General features: G+C 62.2%; 1 protein-coding gene across 2 annotated transcripts; it reads left to right on the top strand.

Moving 5' to 3' along the window:
* Window positions 1–6131: 6131 nt before the first annotated feature.
* GCGR (glucagon receptor) lies at window positions 6132–10747 on the top strand. 2 transcript variants are annotated; one of them, XM_007125634.4, is made up of 13 exons: window positions 6132–6280; window positions 6376–6478; window positions 7229–7336; window positions 7419–7540; window positions 7626–7732; window positions 7806–7962; window positions 8050–8209; window positions 8283–8343; window positions 8629–8698; window positions 9210–9298; window positions 9445–9583; window positions 9662–9703; window positions 10065–10747. In XM_007125634.4, the coding sequence occupies exons 1-13, from the start codon at window positions 6221–6223 to the stop codon at window positions 10284–10286; spliced, it is 1440 nt and encodes a 479-aa protein (XP_007125696.1). In that variant the 5' UTR covers window positions 6132–6220; the 3' UTR covers window positions 10287–10747. The 2 variants fall into 2 exon arrangements, with proteins under 2 accessions (XP_007125696.1, XP_028339224.1); XM_028483423.2 differs by having other exon boundaries at window positions 7806–8209; window positions 10065–10286.
* Window positions 10748–15244: the final 4497 nt, after the last annotated feature.

Raw genomic sequence — 15244 nt, 5'->3', positions numbered from 1 at the left:
AAGGTCACACAGCAGGGATGACCTTCCCAGCGCCTCAGATGTATCCCACCTCCAGGGAGAACCTGTAGCTTCTCCCCTGAGCCTCACAGCCACCCAGAGTGGTGCCAGTGACCCTGCCAGTGACCCAGGCAGCAGCCCACCAAGATCACAAGCAAGATCCCAAGATCACAGCTGTAGGGAGAGTAGGGGGCACCTACGCAGATCTCTGTTGCCCGTGCGGGTGCCCTGCCCCAAGACAAGTGGGAGGAGAGCTGGAAGAGGGGTGCAAAGGAAGGGGAGAGGAGGATGGGGGGTGGGGGTTTGGGGGCACCGATCTCGGAAAGCTCCTCTCCCCCAGCACCTGCATCCAGCACTTGCACATTCAGCCCTATGCAAGCAGAGCCAGACTTTCTGACCTTTGCTTCTGACCTTTGCCTTCTGGCCACTGCCTGAACCAAAACAGGCTGCTCTGGGGACAGGGTTCCAGGTGGGCTGGTAAGAATGGGGGTCTGGAGGGCAGCCCCAGAAATGCCCCTCCTCCTGAGCCTTCAGACAGTGGCAGGGCAGGTGTGTGGAGGTCAGGTTACCAAGCACCAGCCACCTGTGGGTATGTCACAGGGTGCTGGGACCAGCTTCAGCTCTGCTCTGGGGGCTGGAGGGAGGGGGGAGCCATGGGTAGGGGAGAACCACGGGTTCCAATGTCGCCCAAAACAGAAGTAGGGAGAAGGGCCCCAAAGACAAAAGACACCATCTAACAAAAGAGCTGACCCAGTGGGCCAGGGAGGGCATCCCAGGGTGATGGTGGCCAGACAGTGGTTGACAGTGGAGAGGCAGCCCAGACAGAGTCCAGAGAAATGCGAGAGGGAGAATCAGGATTTGGTGATGCACTGGAGACCTCAGGATCCCTGCCAGGAGTCCAGCAGGTGGGTGGGCAGAGGAAGTACATTCAGGAGATGGGAGCGGGTCAGGGGAGAGGGGTCCTGGGGGGGTCCTGGGCATCTGGCAGTGGAAACATTAGGAACTGTCCAAGGGAAGGTGGAGGGGAATGCAGAGAGAAGGAGGTGGGAACGCCAGCCTGCAAGCCAGAGCCATGGGAGAACTTTCCAGAAGGAGGGCATGACCATCAATGTCCCCAGATACTGAAAGGCCAGGAAAGATGAGGCCCCAAAGTGTGCATGGGGTTTGGTGACCCAGCGGTCACTGGGGGCTGACTGCTGGGGCCGGGGGGGGGGGGGGGGCCCGGAGGGAGGGGTTGTGCTGTTGGATGAACGGTGCTGGAGAGTGCTTAAGGGAGATGGCACAGGACCCTTGGGCTTAAAGAGGCACCCCAGGGGCCGCCCTTCCCCGCCTTGGCACCCCACTGCAGTCCCGCCTGCTCTGGGCGCGGTGGGAGGGTCGCCTAGGAGCCACGGTGCGGGGTAAGTGGCGGGGGGGGGGGGTCAGTCCTTCCGACAATCAGTACCCGGGAAAGAAGCTGTGAGGGCCCGGGAACGCGGAGGAGAAGAGAGGAAGGGGCGTGAAGTCACAGCCCCCACCCCCGGCCGCGCGCCCGCCACACACCGCACCTGTCCATCCACCGCTGCTGTCCGCGCGGGGAGCTGCCGTCTGCCGGCCCGGGTGGCCCGGGTGGGGGTCTGCCGAGTGAGCCCTGGGTTGGGGGTTCTGCGGGGCGGGGTCCGCGGGGAGGGCCCCGTGGGGTAGGAGTCCGCAAGGCAGGAGTCGAGCACAGGCGCGCGGGGAGGGGTCTGCAGGCAGGGGCTCCCGGGCCCGCAGTCGCTCCCCGAAGCGCGGCAGGAGGGCGGAGGCGCGGGCGGAGACCCTCGGGCCGCTCCCGCCCCCGCCCCCGCCCCCGCCCCCTCCTCCTCTGCGTCCGCCGCCGCCGAGCGTAGCCGCCGGAAAGTTTGCTGGCGGCCGGCGCGGGGCGCGGGGCGCGGGCGCGGAGCCGGCGCCGACCCTAATCTGGCAGCGCCGTGGAGACGAGCGGCGGCCGGCGCCCGAACCGTGCGCGCGGAGGGCTGCGGGGACCGCCGAGCGGCCGGAGCGGCGCGCGGTGAGCACCTGGGCCAGGCTCGAGGACACGTTCCCGGCCAGGGGCCGAAGGCGGGAGCGCGGGACTGGCCGGCGCGGACCCCTATCTTAGGTGGGCGGTCTCGGGCCCCGGGTGTCGCCGTCCTCATCCCCGTCGGACACCCCGTTCCCAACCCCAGGATGCGCCCTTCCAGCTCGGACGGTCAACCTGGTTCCGCACTATCGAGAAGGTTGGGGGTCTCAGCGCTTCCCCCGTCCTCTCCTCCCTGGGGAGCGCGTCTCGGGGGGAAAAGGGTGGGGTGTCTGTGAGCGCCAGGCGCTCTGTCCTGCTGCCCCTCTCCGCTCCCGACTCCTCCCTCCAGACCCCCCGCTTCCCCGCCATCCCCCCGCCCCGCGCATACACGGAACCTCGGAGACACCCCCAGAGGCGCGAGGGGCAGCCCTGCTTCCCTCCAGCGGGCCCCTGCTTCCCAAAGCTCCCCAGCAGTATCTTGGTTACCCGGGTTTCCCCGGAGCGGCCGAGGGGCGTCATCCGCGGAGCCTACACTTGTCACTGTGATCCTGCAGGGAGGGCAGGTCACTGGCCTGACTGACTGCTCCTTCCTCTCCGGCGGCCCCCACTCACACTTCTGGGCCGCAGGATTTCTGCCGCCACCAGAAACGGACTGACTCCTGAGGTCTGGGCGCCCGCATCCTCCGAGGACCTGTCCGGGCTGTTTTCGGCCCTTCTGTGCTGGGGGATGAGGGTTGGTGGGGGAGTAGCACCCTGGCCCACATCCAGGCCCGCCCTGCCCCCACAGAGTGGGAGGAGGACGCAGGAATCGGGCTTTGTCAACAACCTGTGGCCCCTGATCCCGCCCTGGGGCCATGACCTTCCGCTACTTGCTCTGGTTTCACAAACACCCCCCACCCCCATACCCATCAGAGGCTGGCAGGCCTCAACCACACCCATTCAGATCCTGGGAGGAGCTGGGGTGACCAGCGCCCCACTCTGCATGGAGATCCACCCATCCTGGGGGCCCCTCCCCCAGCTGCAGGTCTGGGAGTCCTGGGGCATCCCCGGGGGAAACTGGGGAAACAGCTGAGCTTTGAGCACCCAGGAGTGGCCAGCCAGCCCGTGGTGTAGAGAGGGGGCTGGGAAAGAGAGGAGGGGGTGAGCTGGGGCCGGGAGAAAGCTGGCCCTCCTTCCCACTCCGCCAGAGTCTCTGATCCTGAGCTATCTGTGCTGGGCAGGTGCGGTCCAGGGCCGGAGAGGGAACGAAGCCTCCAGGTCCATGAAGGGAGAAGGCTTGGTCCCTGGCCGGTAGTCCCCCGCCTCCACCGGCTCCCGTGCTGTGCCAGGAGGGTAATAAGGTGGAAAACAGCAGCCCCGACGCCAAGGCCAGTGGGAGGCTTGGAGCGGCACCTCCACGTCCCAGTCTCAGCCCTCATTCATTCAACAAATATTTATCCCTGGGGCTGGCAGGCTGCCTCTGGGGTTGCAGTGTCCCCCACGGAAGGGAGGGGGCCTGCACGTGATAATCTGTCCTTCCCTTCAAGTGGCAAATCTCATTGTCCTCCACGGTGTTGAGGAGGCAGGGACTTTTCAAGTAGGGAAACCGAGGCTCTGAGCAGTTGAATTATTTACCCTTGGTCCCGGGACCAGAACCGGGCCTTGCAATGTCACCCTCTCCTGTGGCGGCAGCCTCACACCTGGGTGCTCAGGGCAGGGACCTCAGAACCTCAGCCTTGCACAGCTGAAAGTCGTTACACAGCCCCACACTGCCCAGTCCTCATTCAGAGAAGTGTCTAGATATCTTGCCCGTACTCCCCTGACAGGCAAGGGAGCCTCATCCACTTCTGCCCGTTCTTGTGTTTCTATCAGAGACTTAGTGAGAGGTATCATCCTCTGCCTCTTGTATTGGTGAGGGGGTGCTGAGGCCCTGATCCCTAGGGACGTGGGGCCACCGGTGCTCTGAGCTGGGGTACCAGCCTGTGATCTGTAGGTGCTGACCTGTGTGGGGTGAATCTTCAAGGATTCCCAGCCCCACATACCAGACCAGGGATGGGAGTAGGGCTTATGGAAAGGCCTCCCTACTCCTCTGCTGTGGCTGCCATTGCAGGGGCAGTGAAGGAGGAGCCCCAGGGCAGCCCATCCCTCTCTCCCCTCTACCCCGGGGCTCAGCTTCTCTCTGTGGTTCCCAGACTAACTGACCCCTAGCTGGAAGGCGGGCTGCCTGGGTGTGGCCCCGCCTACCTTGGGTTCTCCTAACAGCCCTAGGAGGTCAGCAAGGTGAACTCCCACTTTTCAGATGGGAAAGTTGAGGCACAGCCTGGCCACCGCACCCCAGCTGGACTCTGAGGGGCCGACATTTTGCCTTGGAGCTCCTCACTGGACTATCCCCGCAGCTTCATCCTCCCTTCACCACCGGCTGCAGGGCCTCTGGGCAGGGGGCAGTATCCTTCCTCCCCATGTTCCCTGCCCGCATCTCCACTGTCTACTCCACCCCAGCCATCCCTTGTCACTCTCCCCTTGCCCTGCCCCCAGAGCCTCTAGCCGTTCAGGCTGCCCCTGTCCCCCTGAGCCTTCCCAGCCACCTCCCCTCCTCCAGCAGCCGGTCGCAGTGCTCCTCACCCACCTGGCTCCGTGGCCTCGGTGGGCAAGGGCAGAAGACGGGGCTGTTTGATAAGAATCAGGAGATAAGGCCCCTCGGGCTGGGGACACCTGAACTGCCCCTTGTCCTCCACCCACCTGGGGGCTACTCCCCTGAGAAGGCCCGCCGCTCTGGCTCCTCCACCTGGACCAGGGCCTGGGGACCGGCGACTACTGGGCCCTGCCTCACCAGGCCTGGCCCGCGCTGGTGGCCCAAGGGCCAGGGCGAGGAGCCCCACGGCAGGCTATGGTCGAGGCGCCCACCCCACGTGGTGGCATCTCAGGGTCCCGTTAGGGGTGAGGAGTGAATCACAGAGGAGCCCACGTGAGTTGGCCCCATGAGGGCCCATCTGGACTCTGATGGGAGGAGGCTGAGATCCAGGGTGGTCCAGGAACCCTCCACCTTCAGTCACAGCCTGTATCCCTCCTCCCCACCTTCTCCCTGGCTTCTCCCAGGCACTGCCTTCCAGCCAGCCAGTTTCGTCCATCTGTCCATCCATCGGTCCATCACATGCTCACTCTGTGGCAGGATGCCATCCACAGCCCTAAGGGGGCTTGCATGAGCAGTTCCTAGGGGCCCCACCCCTAGGCCCCAAGGGAAGCCCCTCCCTACTGCCCTTGTGGAATTCAGTGGATCAGAAGACGGACTCTGGAAGCAGTGACACGATGACCTACGGGGCTGCTGATGCCCCAAATGCGGGCTCTGGACAGGACCAGGCAACTCAGGTCCCCCCTGCAGGCACCACGAGGGCAGGGGTCCTGTGTCTGAGCCCCTGGCAGCTGGCAGTGCTAATCTCAAAGGAATGCGCTGCAGCTGCCTGCGTGCTATGGCCCATGGGACCCAGGAAGCCCGGCCGGAGTCTTGGGCGGGGCCCAAGGGAGCACCTAGACACCCCAGTCCTGGGCAAGGGGGCATGAATGTGACAGGGACCACCCTAAGCATACGCTTGGCACTCCTGGCCCCTGCCGAGTCTGGGAGCTGGCCCAAGGCCACCTTGATAACCATGCCCCAGGGGACCAAGTGATGAATGGTCCTGGTACCCTGCCCCAGCCTGCCATGCTGACTTTCCCAGGAGCTAAGAATAGGTGGGAAAAATAGCAAGAGCCCAAGGGAGGAGTTGGGCAGCTAGGGAGGCTGCTCCCTCCTCTGACATCTTGGTACCAGGCAGGACTGGGGCCGCTTAACCAACATGTAGGAGAGGGGCTCTGGGACTGTCAGAGCCGCCACACAGACAGCCACGGGCTGTGAGATGGAGCAGCCCCCAGGACCCCGGGCAGAGCCCCCAGGCGCAGGGCCAGACCCCCAACCTGCCACTGGCAGAGTGACCACTTCTGGCATCCCCTCCCTCCCAGCTCCCACTTCATTAGTAGGATTCGGAGACTCAGAGGAATGGTTTTAGGGGAGCAGGACACCCTGCTGATCACAACGGAGACCAGCTGGGCCTCTTCACTCCTGGGTGTCCCTGCACAGACCCTGCTGCTCTGATACTCAGCAGCCCCCAGAGGAGAGTGCACCTACGAGGACCTCTTTGCCCCAGCTGTGCAACCCCAGCCAGATGTGGGGGGCAGCTGCCCAGAGGCATGCCCCCCATCCTGCCACGCTTCCCCCACCTCCTCCTGCTTCTGCTGCTGGCCTGCCAGGTGAGCGCTGCTGCCAGTCCCCCTGTCCCACCAGCCTGCCTGCCCCGCATGCTGACACCAGCCTGTCCCCTCTGTCCGTCCATCTGTACCCCCAGCCGCAGGCCCCCTCCGCTCAGGTGATGGACTTCCTGTTTGAGAAGTGGAAGCTCTATGGCGACCAGTGTCTCCACAACCTGAGCCTGCTTCCCCCCCCCACTGGTGAGCCCCGCCTTCGGCCCGAGTCCAGTCCCCCCAACCCCCACCCACCATTTACAGGTGAGGAAATTGAGCCATAGAGAAGCTGGTGACTAGCCCGGGGCCACAGACCAGGACGTTTAAGAAATGGTAGAACTGCCCCCGAACTGGGGTGTTTCGTGACCCTCCCCTGCTGCTGGGCACCCCTCAGGCCCAGGGCCTGGACACCGTCTTTCCTCCCACGGAGCAAAGCCTCGTGGCCCAGGAGGCAGACAGTGTGTGGGGGAGGTGGACCGAGAGGGGCAGGCAGAGGGCACCAGGGCTGGTGAAGGGGAAGGAGATGGGCCATTATTTGGAGTACTCAGGCAGACTGGGGTACAGCGTTCTGGACAAGTTCTGAAGATCACTCAGGTGCAAAGAGAGAGATTGGGGCAGGAGGAGCTGCCCGGGAGGCCGAGCCATTGTTTGGGGGAGGGAGGGGGCCGGTGCTGGGCCCAGAAGGATGCCAACAGAATTGGGGTTCGGCCTCCAGAGATGGAAGTGCTGCTAGAAGGGCCCTAGGAAGAGGGAAGACCCTGGGTGGAGATGCGGAGTATCTGAGGGGAGGTGGCCGGGCAGAGCTGGAGCTCAGGACCAGGCTGGACAGAGGCGTCCAGGGCAGGCAGGATGGTCAGGGAGACTTGGGAGGCTGCCTCCTGGGGCGCAGAGAGCGTGCAACAGGGGGCTGTGCGGGCCAGGCCCTGCTGAGGAGCAACCCTGTCCCCGCCTCTGCAGAGCTGGTCTGTAATAGAACCTTTGACAAATATTCCTGCTGGCCGGACACCCCTCCCAACACCACAGCCAACATCTCCTGCCCCTGGTACCTGCCCTGGCACCACAAAGGTAACCACAGCAGGGATGTGGGGGGCTTGGCAGAGCGGGCCCAGCCCAGGGGCGGGGCGCTGACCAGAGCCTGCCCCCGCAGTGCAGCACCACCTCGTCTTCAAGAGGTGTGGGCCTGACGGGCAGTGGGTACGTGGGCCGCGGGGGCAGCCATGGCGAAATGCCTCCCAGTGCCAGATGGACGACAAGGAGCTTGAGGTCCAGGTCAGCCCATGGCAGGTGCAGTGGGGGCTTGTGGGGAGGGGCAAGATGGCCCTCTCCAGCCCTGACTGGCCACTGCGATTTGCAGAAGGAGGTGGCCAAGATGTACAGCAGCTTCCAGGTGATGTACACCGTGGGCTACTCCCTGTCCCTGGGGGCCCTGCTCCTGGCCCTGGCCATCCTGCTGGGCCTCAGGTATGCCCACCGCCCTGCTCATGGGGGGCCCCAGCGGGCAGGGTGGGCGGGGACTGACTCGCTGTCCCCACAGCAAGCTGCACTGCACCCGAAACTACATCCACGTGAACCTGTTCGCGTCCTTCGTGCTCAAGGCCAGCTCTGTGCTGGTCATCGACACGCTGCTCAAGACCCGCTACAGCCAGAGGATTGGGGACGACTTCAGCGTGAGCGTCTGGCTGAGTGACGGGGTGAGCTCCCAGATCTGGCCTCTTGGCCTCCAGGCCCTGGGCGGCAGGCAGCTGGGAGGCCCGCACTCATGCTGCCCCCGCGGCCAGGCAGTGGCCGGCTGCCGGGTGGCCGCGGTGTTCATGCAGTACGGTGTCGTGGCCAACTACTGCTGGCTGCTGGTGGAGGGCGTGTACTTGCACAGCCTGCTGGGCTTCGCCACCATCCCTGAAAGGAGCTGCTTCCCCCTCTACCTGGGCATCGGCTGGGGTGAGTGGGCCGGTGCGCGGGGGGGCCGGCGGGCTGGCCGGGGCCACGGGACCACAACTGTTCTCCCCCACAGGGGCCCCCATGCTGTTCGTCACCCCCTGGGTGGTGGTCAAGTGTCTGTTTGAGAACATCCAGTGAGTATCTGACTGGAGGGTGCGCCAGCAGGGGGGTTCGCCTCTCCTGGCCGGGAGGTGCTGGGCTGGCCCCGTGGGGAAGGGCCATGTGGCTCAGAGTGTGGGAGTGGCTCAGGGTCTCTCTGGCCAGAGGCAGTGGGGGGCGCCAAGCAAACCTGGTTCCCCCGGGGTGGAGGTCATTGGTAATTATCTCCCTTCTTTTCCTGAGGCACTAATTAGATCCCAAGGAATCAGGGGGAGGGGGGCTGTGAGGCTGCCAGGACACAAGCAGGACCCACCCTGCAGGTGCTGGACCAGCAATGACAACATGGGCTTCTGGTGGATCCTGCGCTTCCCCGTCTTCCTGGCCATCCTGGTGAGGAAATGAGGCACCTGCTGACACCGCAGGGACGGCCGGGAGGCTGCTGGACTTGGCCCCCCAGCCCCTTCCTTCCTCATCGGCCTGCAGCAGCCCGAAGAGACAGACAGCATCCTGCCTGGGTGGACAGGGAGGGAGGCCTGGCACTCACCCAGGACACTGGCTGGCGCCCTGGGCCTTGGGCCAGGCTGTCCATCCTTGACTGGGTGCCCACAGCCCCAGGGCCCCAGGAGCCAGGGTCTGTCTGGCTGCTAGGCCCCACTTCCAGGAGGGACAGGTGGGGGCCAAGAGCTGCGCTGAGCTGTGTCCCCCCCCCCCCCCCACAGATCAACTTCTTCATCTTCATCCGCAACCTTGGGCCTTGGGCCAGGCTGTCCATCCTTGACTGGGTGCCCACAGCCCCAGGGCCCCAGGAGCCAGGGTCTGTCTGGCTGCTAGGCCCCACTTCCAGGAGGGACAGGTGGGGGCCAAGAGCTGCGCTGAGCTGTGTCCCCCCCCCCCCCCACAGATCAACTTCTTCATCTTCATCCGCATCCTTCACCTCCTGGTGGCCAAGCTGCGAGCCCACCAGATGCGCTATACTGACTACAAATTCCGGTGGGTGTGGGCGTTGGGAGTGGGAGGGCGGCAGCCGGCTTGCGGACCTGCACACCCCCGGGGGCCAAAGGGCGTGTAGGTGGGGGTGGGGGCGCCAGAGCCCCGGGGCGGGGGCGGGGCCGGTGGATCAGTCTCTGCCCCCGCAGGCTGGCCAAGTCCACGCTGACCCTCATCCCCCTGTTGGGGGTCCACGAGGTGGTGTTTGCCTTTGTGACTGACGAGCATGCCCAGGGCACCCTGCGCTCCGCCAAGCTCTTCTTCGACCTCTTCCTCAGCTCCTTCCAGGTGCCTGCCCACCCCTTAACCAACCGCCCAAACCCCAGGCCAGCCTGGGTGCAGCCCTGACCTCCCCCATCTCTCCAGGGACTGCTGGTGGCTATCCTCTACTGTTTCCTCAACAAGGAGGTAGGTGGGGGGGTGGGTCTGGAACCAGCGCTGAGGTTGGGGTCAGGGGGAGTGTAGACACCCCGGCCCCACCCCTCAGGGGTGTGAGCCCTTCGTGTCCACCTGCACTTACTGGGCTGCTTCCAGGACACTGGGTGTCAGGCCTGCTGAGATGGGTCAGCCTCAGCCCGTCCTCAGGGAGTGCACCTGAGGGTGAGGGGGTCCGCAGGTGTTCCCAGACCCCAGCGTTCTGTGGTGACAGAGCCTTGCCTGGCTCCACACCCAGGGCGCCACATAGCCCTTGAAGGCCAGGGGGTTGGGGATCCTGAGAGGGTGGCACGGGCAGGCCCTGGGACTGGCCCGACCCGCCTGCCCACCCCAGGTGCAGTCGGAGTTGCTGCGGCGCTGGCACCGCTGGCGTGAGGGCAAAGCACTGCAGGAGGAGCGCCATGTCCGCAGCCACACAGCCAGGCCCACTGGTGGCCCCCCCGGTGAGAAGCTGCTGCTCTCAAGGGGCGGCGGCAGCAACAGGACGAGCCAGGACCCCTGTGCGGAGACCCACTGGGCTGGCGGCCTCCCTGGATTGGCTGAGGACCCATTCTGAAGCCCCCTGAACTCCAGCTGTGGCTGGAATCAGGTGCCCAGAGAGGGCATCACTGGACAATCCATAACCGATGCCTAACAGAGGCGAGAGCGTGGGAGCCAGACAGCGCCCCGCTGTCCACATGTTCCCCAGTGTGGTGGTCTGAGGGGCACCTGCTCTGTGCCGAGGGGTGGGGGAGGGGGTGTGGCGGGGAGGCTGTTCTGTGAATGCATGCCCGTGTGTCCCCGTGTGTGTCAGTGTGTCTGAGTTAGAGAAAACATGTGTCCTCCAACAATAAAGAGCTCTGTGCTCACCCTGGGTGGAGAGCTGGGCTGGAGGAGAGGGGCCGGCTGGGCCCAGGGCCTCCCCGTGACAAGGGAGCAGCCGTGGACGGCCCGTGCTGGCTTGCTCCTTCTAGACTTCTCCTTGTTGCCCCATCATACAGGTGAATTGGAGCTGGAACCCCTGAGGGTGTGTGTGAGTGGTGGCTGGTGGTGCCCCACCAGCACGTGCCATCCCCAGCCCAGTTCAGGTGGGCTCACCCCCACCCCAGGCCAGAGTGGACGGGCTCCACTCAGTCTTGGCCCCTCAACCCCCGGAGTGTCACCATGCACCCGCAGAGGGGCATGAAGGGCATCAATGGCCGAGGGAAGCCACCGACATCACAGTCCTTCTACCAACCCCACATGAACACCCCTGGCTCCCTGCTAGAGCCGAAGCCGGGGCTGGACTCAGGCCCAGCAAGGGCATCGCTGGATAATCTAGAACTGGATGTCCTCTACTGGCCTCAGCTTCATCCCAACTCTAGCCACCCCAGCAATCCGCAGCCCATGTAGCCGAATGAAGCGGGGAGAGATGGACCCCCAAAATCGAGACCGTCCAAGTGCAGGCGCAGCAGTTTTCCAAAGACTGCGGCACAGCCCAACACAGCCACTTCACAGAGAATCACTGCAGTCCTTGCTGCTCCGAGCGCATGCGGAAGGGCAGCTGTGTGCGAGGGTGCTGCCCATTGCCCGGTGGGTGGGTACCCTGCTTGGCAGTCAACGAGGGCTGGCACTCACGCAGGAAGAGCCAGGTGGCGCGCCCTGAGTCCAAGCTGCCCCCCGGGGCGCGGTGCATCTGATGCAGAGGGTGGAGGCAAGTGCAGGAGCAGTGCGAGGACTGTAGTCACCCCTCAAGAGCGCCCCTTGTGTCCGGTGCCATGATGCCTGGTGGGGGGTGTGCGTGGAGTGGGAGAGGAGGAGGGGCGCTGTCAAAAGAGGAAGGGGCCACAGAAGCCAAGAGCACAAGCCAAATGGGCCAGCCAGGCGGCCCTCCTCCTAGGAGCTGGTGGGGGGTGACAGCCGGGACCTGGGGGAGGGGGTGTCCATAGTCCCTGCCCAGCCACGTGGGCTGGAGCTGCTCAGGCAGAGCTGAGCTAATTGCAGCAAATGAAAGGACAGGAGGCCTCTCAGGAAAGGTAAATAGAATTACTCACCTGCCAGGCACTGGGGCCCTCCTTGAGGGGGCCCCCACCTCGTGCCACTGGATATGGCAGGGAGGGAGGGGCAGGAGGTGAGTTAAGGTAGATTGGGCTCTCCTGCGGCCCAGGTGGGATGCGATGTTACTATGATCCGTGGGGACTGCAGGGCAGGGAGGCAGTGTGGCTGGCTGCACCTTTGAGGACCTGAGACCCCTGACCTTGAGGCTTCAGGTCACTTCTCATCTCAGGCCCCCCAGGCTCCCCAGGCCCTAGTGCTCCTTTGAGCCCCTGCCCACAGGGACACCCCTGCCAGACCTCCATGCCCAGAAGCCTAGCACAGGGAGGGCACAAGTTCTCCTTCACGCCAGCTGAGCTCAGGGTTGGTGACTGCCCTGCGGGTGTGCCGCTCACCTAGGGGCCTCCTAACAGCCCTCCCCATCCTGACTCCCTCTGCCCTTGTCCTCCTTCACCCTGTCCCTGTCCCCAAGGGAACTGGAACAGGCCGGTGGAGTCAGGAGTGGAGGTGGAGGCCTGGAAGGGGCTGGGCTCATCCAGCCAATAAACACTGGCTCTGACCCGGCCGTCCTGCAGGTGGTATGGTGGGGGAACCTGACTTTCTCACGCAGGACTCAACACCCACACAGCATCACCCTCCATTCAGGAAGACGAACACTCCAGGCCCTCTGCCCCTTCCCCATCTCTACTTCCCTTCCCACTTCCACCCCAGTCCAAATCTCAGGCCCTTCCCCTAAAAGAATGCATGGGAACCACCCAGCACGTACGTGTGTGTGTGTGTGTGTGTGTGTGTGTGTGTGTGTGTCTGTCTGTCTCCCCACATGCATGCTACTGAGTGTAAAGACCAAGAAAGAGGAAAACATGGACTACAATAAACACTGATGAAACCTAGGAGAGTTGAGGGGCATCCCCAGGATGGCAGCTGTGTGCCAGGCAGAGTGGGTCACTGGGGGGAGGGAGCCTCAAGCAGGGCAAAAGTACAGGAGAGACACCCTCAAGGGGATCAAAGTGACTGAACACACTGAGAGGAGATTTAGATGACCTGGTGAAGAGTTCAGGACTTAGTGTTAGTACATAGAAAACTGAGCAAATGAAAAAAGAAGGCAATTAATAACTTCAAGGAAAACAAAAAGTTGGGCAGAAAAAAAAAATCACAATTTACCACAAGGCTCATCTCTAAATACACAGACATCATAATGTAAATACTCAACACTGATGTAACCAAAGTTATGAGAGAAAAATCTAGGGAGGATAGCGGATGGTGTAAGATCACGTGTATAGTGGGAGTGGGGGACAGAATTAAATGGGAAAACCAAGAAGTAACAGTACATGTATGCTATTTAGAAATAGAAATACAAACCAAAGAATCAGCAGAAAAGTTGAAAATGGTTGCCTCTAGGTGAGAGGGTGGGAGGAGAAGTCTTGAGGGCTGCAACTAGCCAGAACTCTGACTGCCTCTGCCTCCTCCTGGACACTATGGCAGCCTTCAGCCCCAGGTCCTCCCCCACCTGCCCTTTCTCTGACCTTGCTCTCTACTGCTCTCAGTACCTGGTCCTGCTTCCTCCTCCTCTCCCTGAGTGCAGTGCCCAGGAATCAGGTCCCACCCTCCTCCCTTCTTTATCAACCTTAAAAAAAACACCAATATTCAAATTACTCCCAAACTATATCTCCAACCTCTGTGGCCCTCCCAAATCCATTCTAGACTCAGCTTCCCTCTTGGCACCTCCACTCAGACATCCAATGGCAACTTAAATTCCACAGTCCATATCGAACTCCTTACCTGCCCCCTCACCCAGCTTCTTCCTCCCACGATTCACTTGAGGTAGCCCTCCTGACAGGTCTCCCCGCTTCTACCCTGAACCCTGCAGCCTATTCTCAACACAGCAACCAGAGCGATCCCTTTACATCCAAAGTTTCCTCCAGTGAATCCCACAAGCAACCACATCTCACCTCAGTTTACAGAAATGCAGGGGACAAAGGAGTCTGTTAACACTACAAAGATGCAACCAGTGAAAAACAGAGTTTGGGAAACTCCAACATCAAGTATCCAGCAGGTCTTCAATCATAAATGGGGGGAAATGTGGGAGGAGGTACTGTGACTAAGAAAGACTTAAAGGACGTATCAAGCAGAATCAGCCGATGCACTTGGCCTTTCTATTCTGAGTCTATAACCCATGTGGAATATATTATTTTAGATACTAGGGGACTATGGACTGGGTGTTAGATGACATTAGGGAATTCATGCTTAATATACATGAACATGCTCAGGAAGTACTTACTAAATTCAGATTTTGACAACAGTAAAAGCTTAAAAATCAGATTAAGGCCAATCTCCTACAAGAGGTCACCATTTCCACATATGTAAGATCAGGGTAATAAAATCTACCCTCCGCCCCCCGAGTTGTCAGCACTAAATGAAAGCAGACAGTGATATGAGCGCCACCAAGGGTAGAACACGATGGAGGACTGGGCACTCCTGTTCCACCAGGAAGCTCCCCTCGTCTCCTCTACCCTCACTGTCTGAGAGGGAGAGAGGTGTCTCCAACCACTCATGGTCAGCCAGGCAGCCCACTGTGCTGGTGAGGGTTCCGTCTCCAGTGCCCCCACCCAAGTTCCTCACCCCCAAGCCCAGCACAGCCTGTTAACCACATTCCCACCTCCAAGGTGTTCTCGGCAAAGACGCCAGGTCCAGGGCCTCTGTTTCAGAAAATCTAAGTTGGCGGGGAAAGCGGGAATGAAAAGGCCTTGCGGGGTGTCCCATGGGCCCACCCACACAGGGGCAAGGTACCACTGCTAGCGGAAGGGTGGCTGTGGGCAGGGGAGACCCAGATGCTGGGACCCAGTGTGGCCCCATTCCCACCTTCCAGCCCCACAGGAGGGAGGAATGACCTAGAGAGGGCCGGGAGCAAAGTTAAGTCAATTTTTAACCAACGCAGCAAGATATTAGACATTCCCCGGTGTGCTGCCAGGGGGCTCCAGCACCCCTTCAGAGAGAGGCCTTTGAACCACCACAGCCATACCCTCACTTTACATGGGGAAACTGAGGTGGGAACAGGAGAGTGACATGCCCCAGGGCTCACAGCAAGGCCATGACTGCAGTCGCCAGAATGCAGACGTCCAGGCCCTGCTGAAGTCTTGTGGCTGAGTGCCCTGTCAAGTGCATCCACAAGGTGACTAACAGTGGCAGCAAGTACTAGCACTGGGCAGCACCCAGGAGGCAGGTGCTGACCTCCACTTGAGGAAACTGATGCTTGGAGACGCAGCAACTTGCTCAATGCCACAAGTGCGGCAGTGGCCTGGCTGGACATCACCCCATCCTTAGTGCTCTAGGACACGCTGGGTGGAGAGCATGTGTGCCTGTCTGCCCTCAGCCTCTGGCCACAGGTCCCTGCACCCCAGCCAGGCCACGCCCACCCCCTTCCAGCCACAGACGGGGGTGCTGCTTGGGTGACCCAGCCCAGCAGGCAAACCCTTGGCAGGATGCCCCACAGGTCCCTGGGGA

The sequence above is a fragment of the Physeter macrocephalus genome, unplaced genomic scaffold (assembly GCF_002837175.3).
Source record: "Physeter macrocephalus isolate SW-GA unplaced genomic scaffold, ASM283717v5 random_29, whole genome shotgun sequence".
In the NCBI taxonomy this organism is placed as follows: domain Eukaryota; kingdom Metazoa; phylum Chordata; class Mammalia; order Artiodactyla; family Physeteridae; genus Physeter; species Physeter macrocephalus.
Note: the sequence above shows the minus strand (reverse complement) of the source record. Positions and strands in the feature narration are given on the sequence as shown.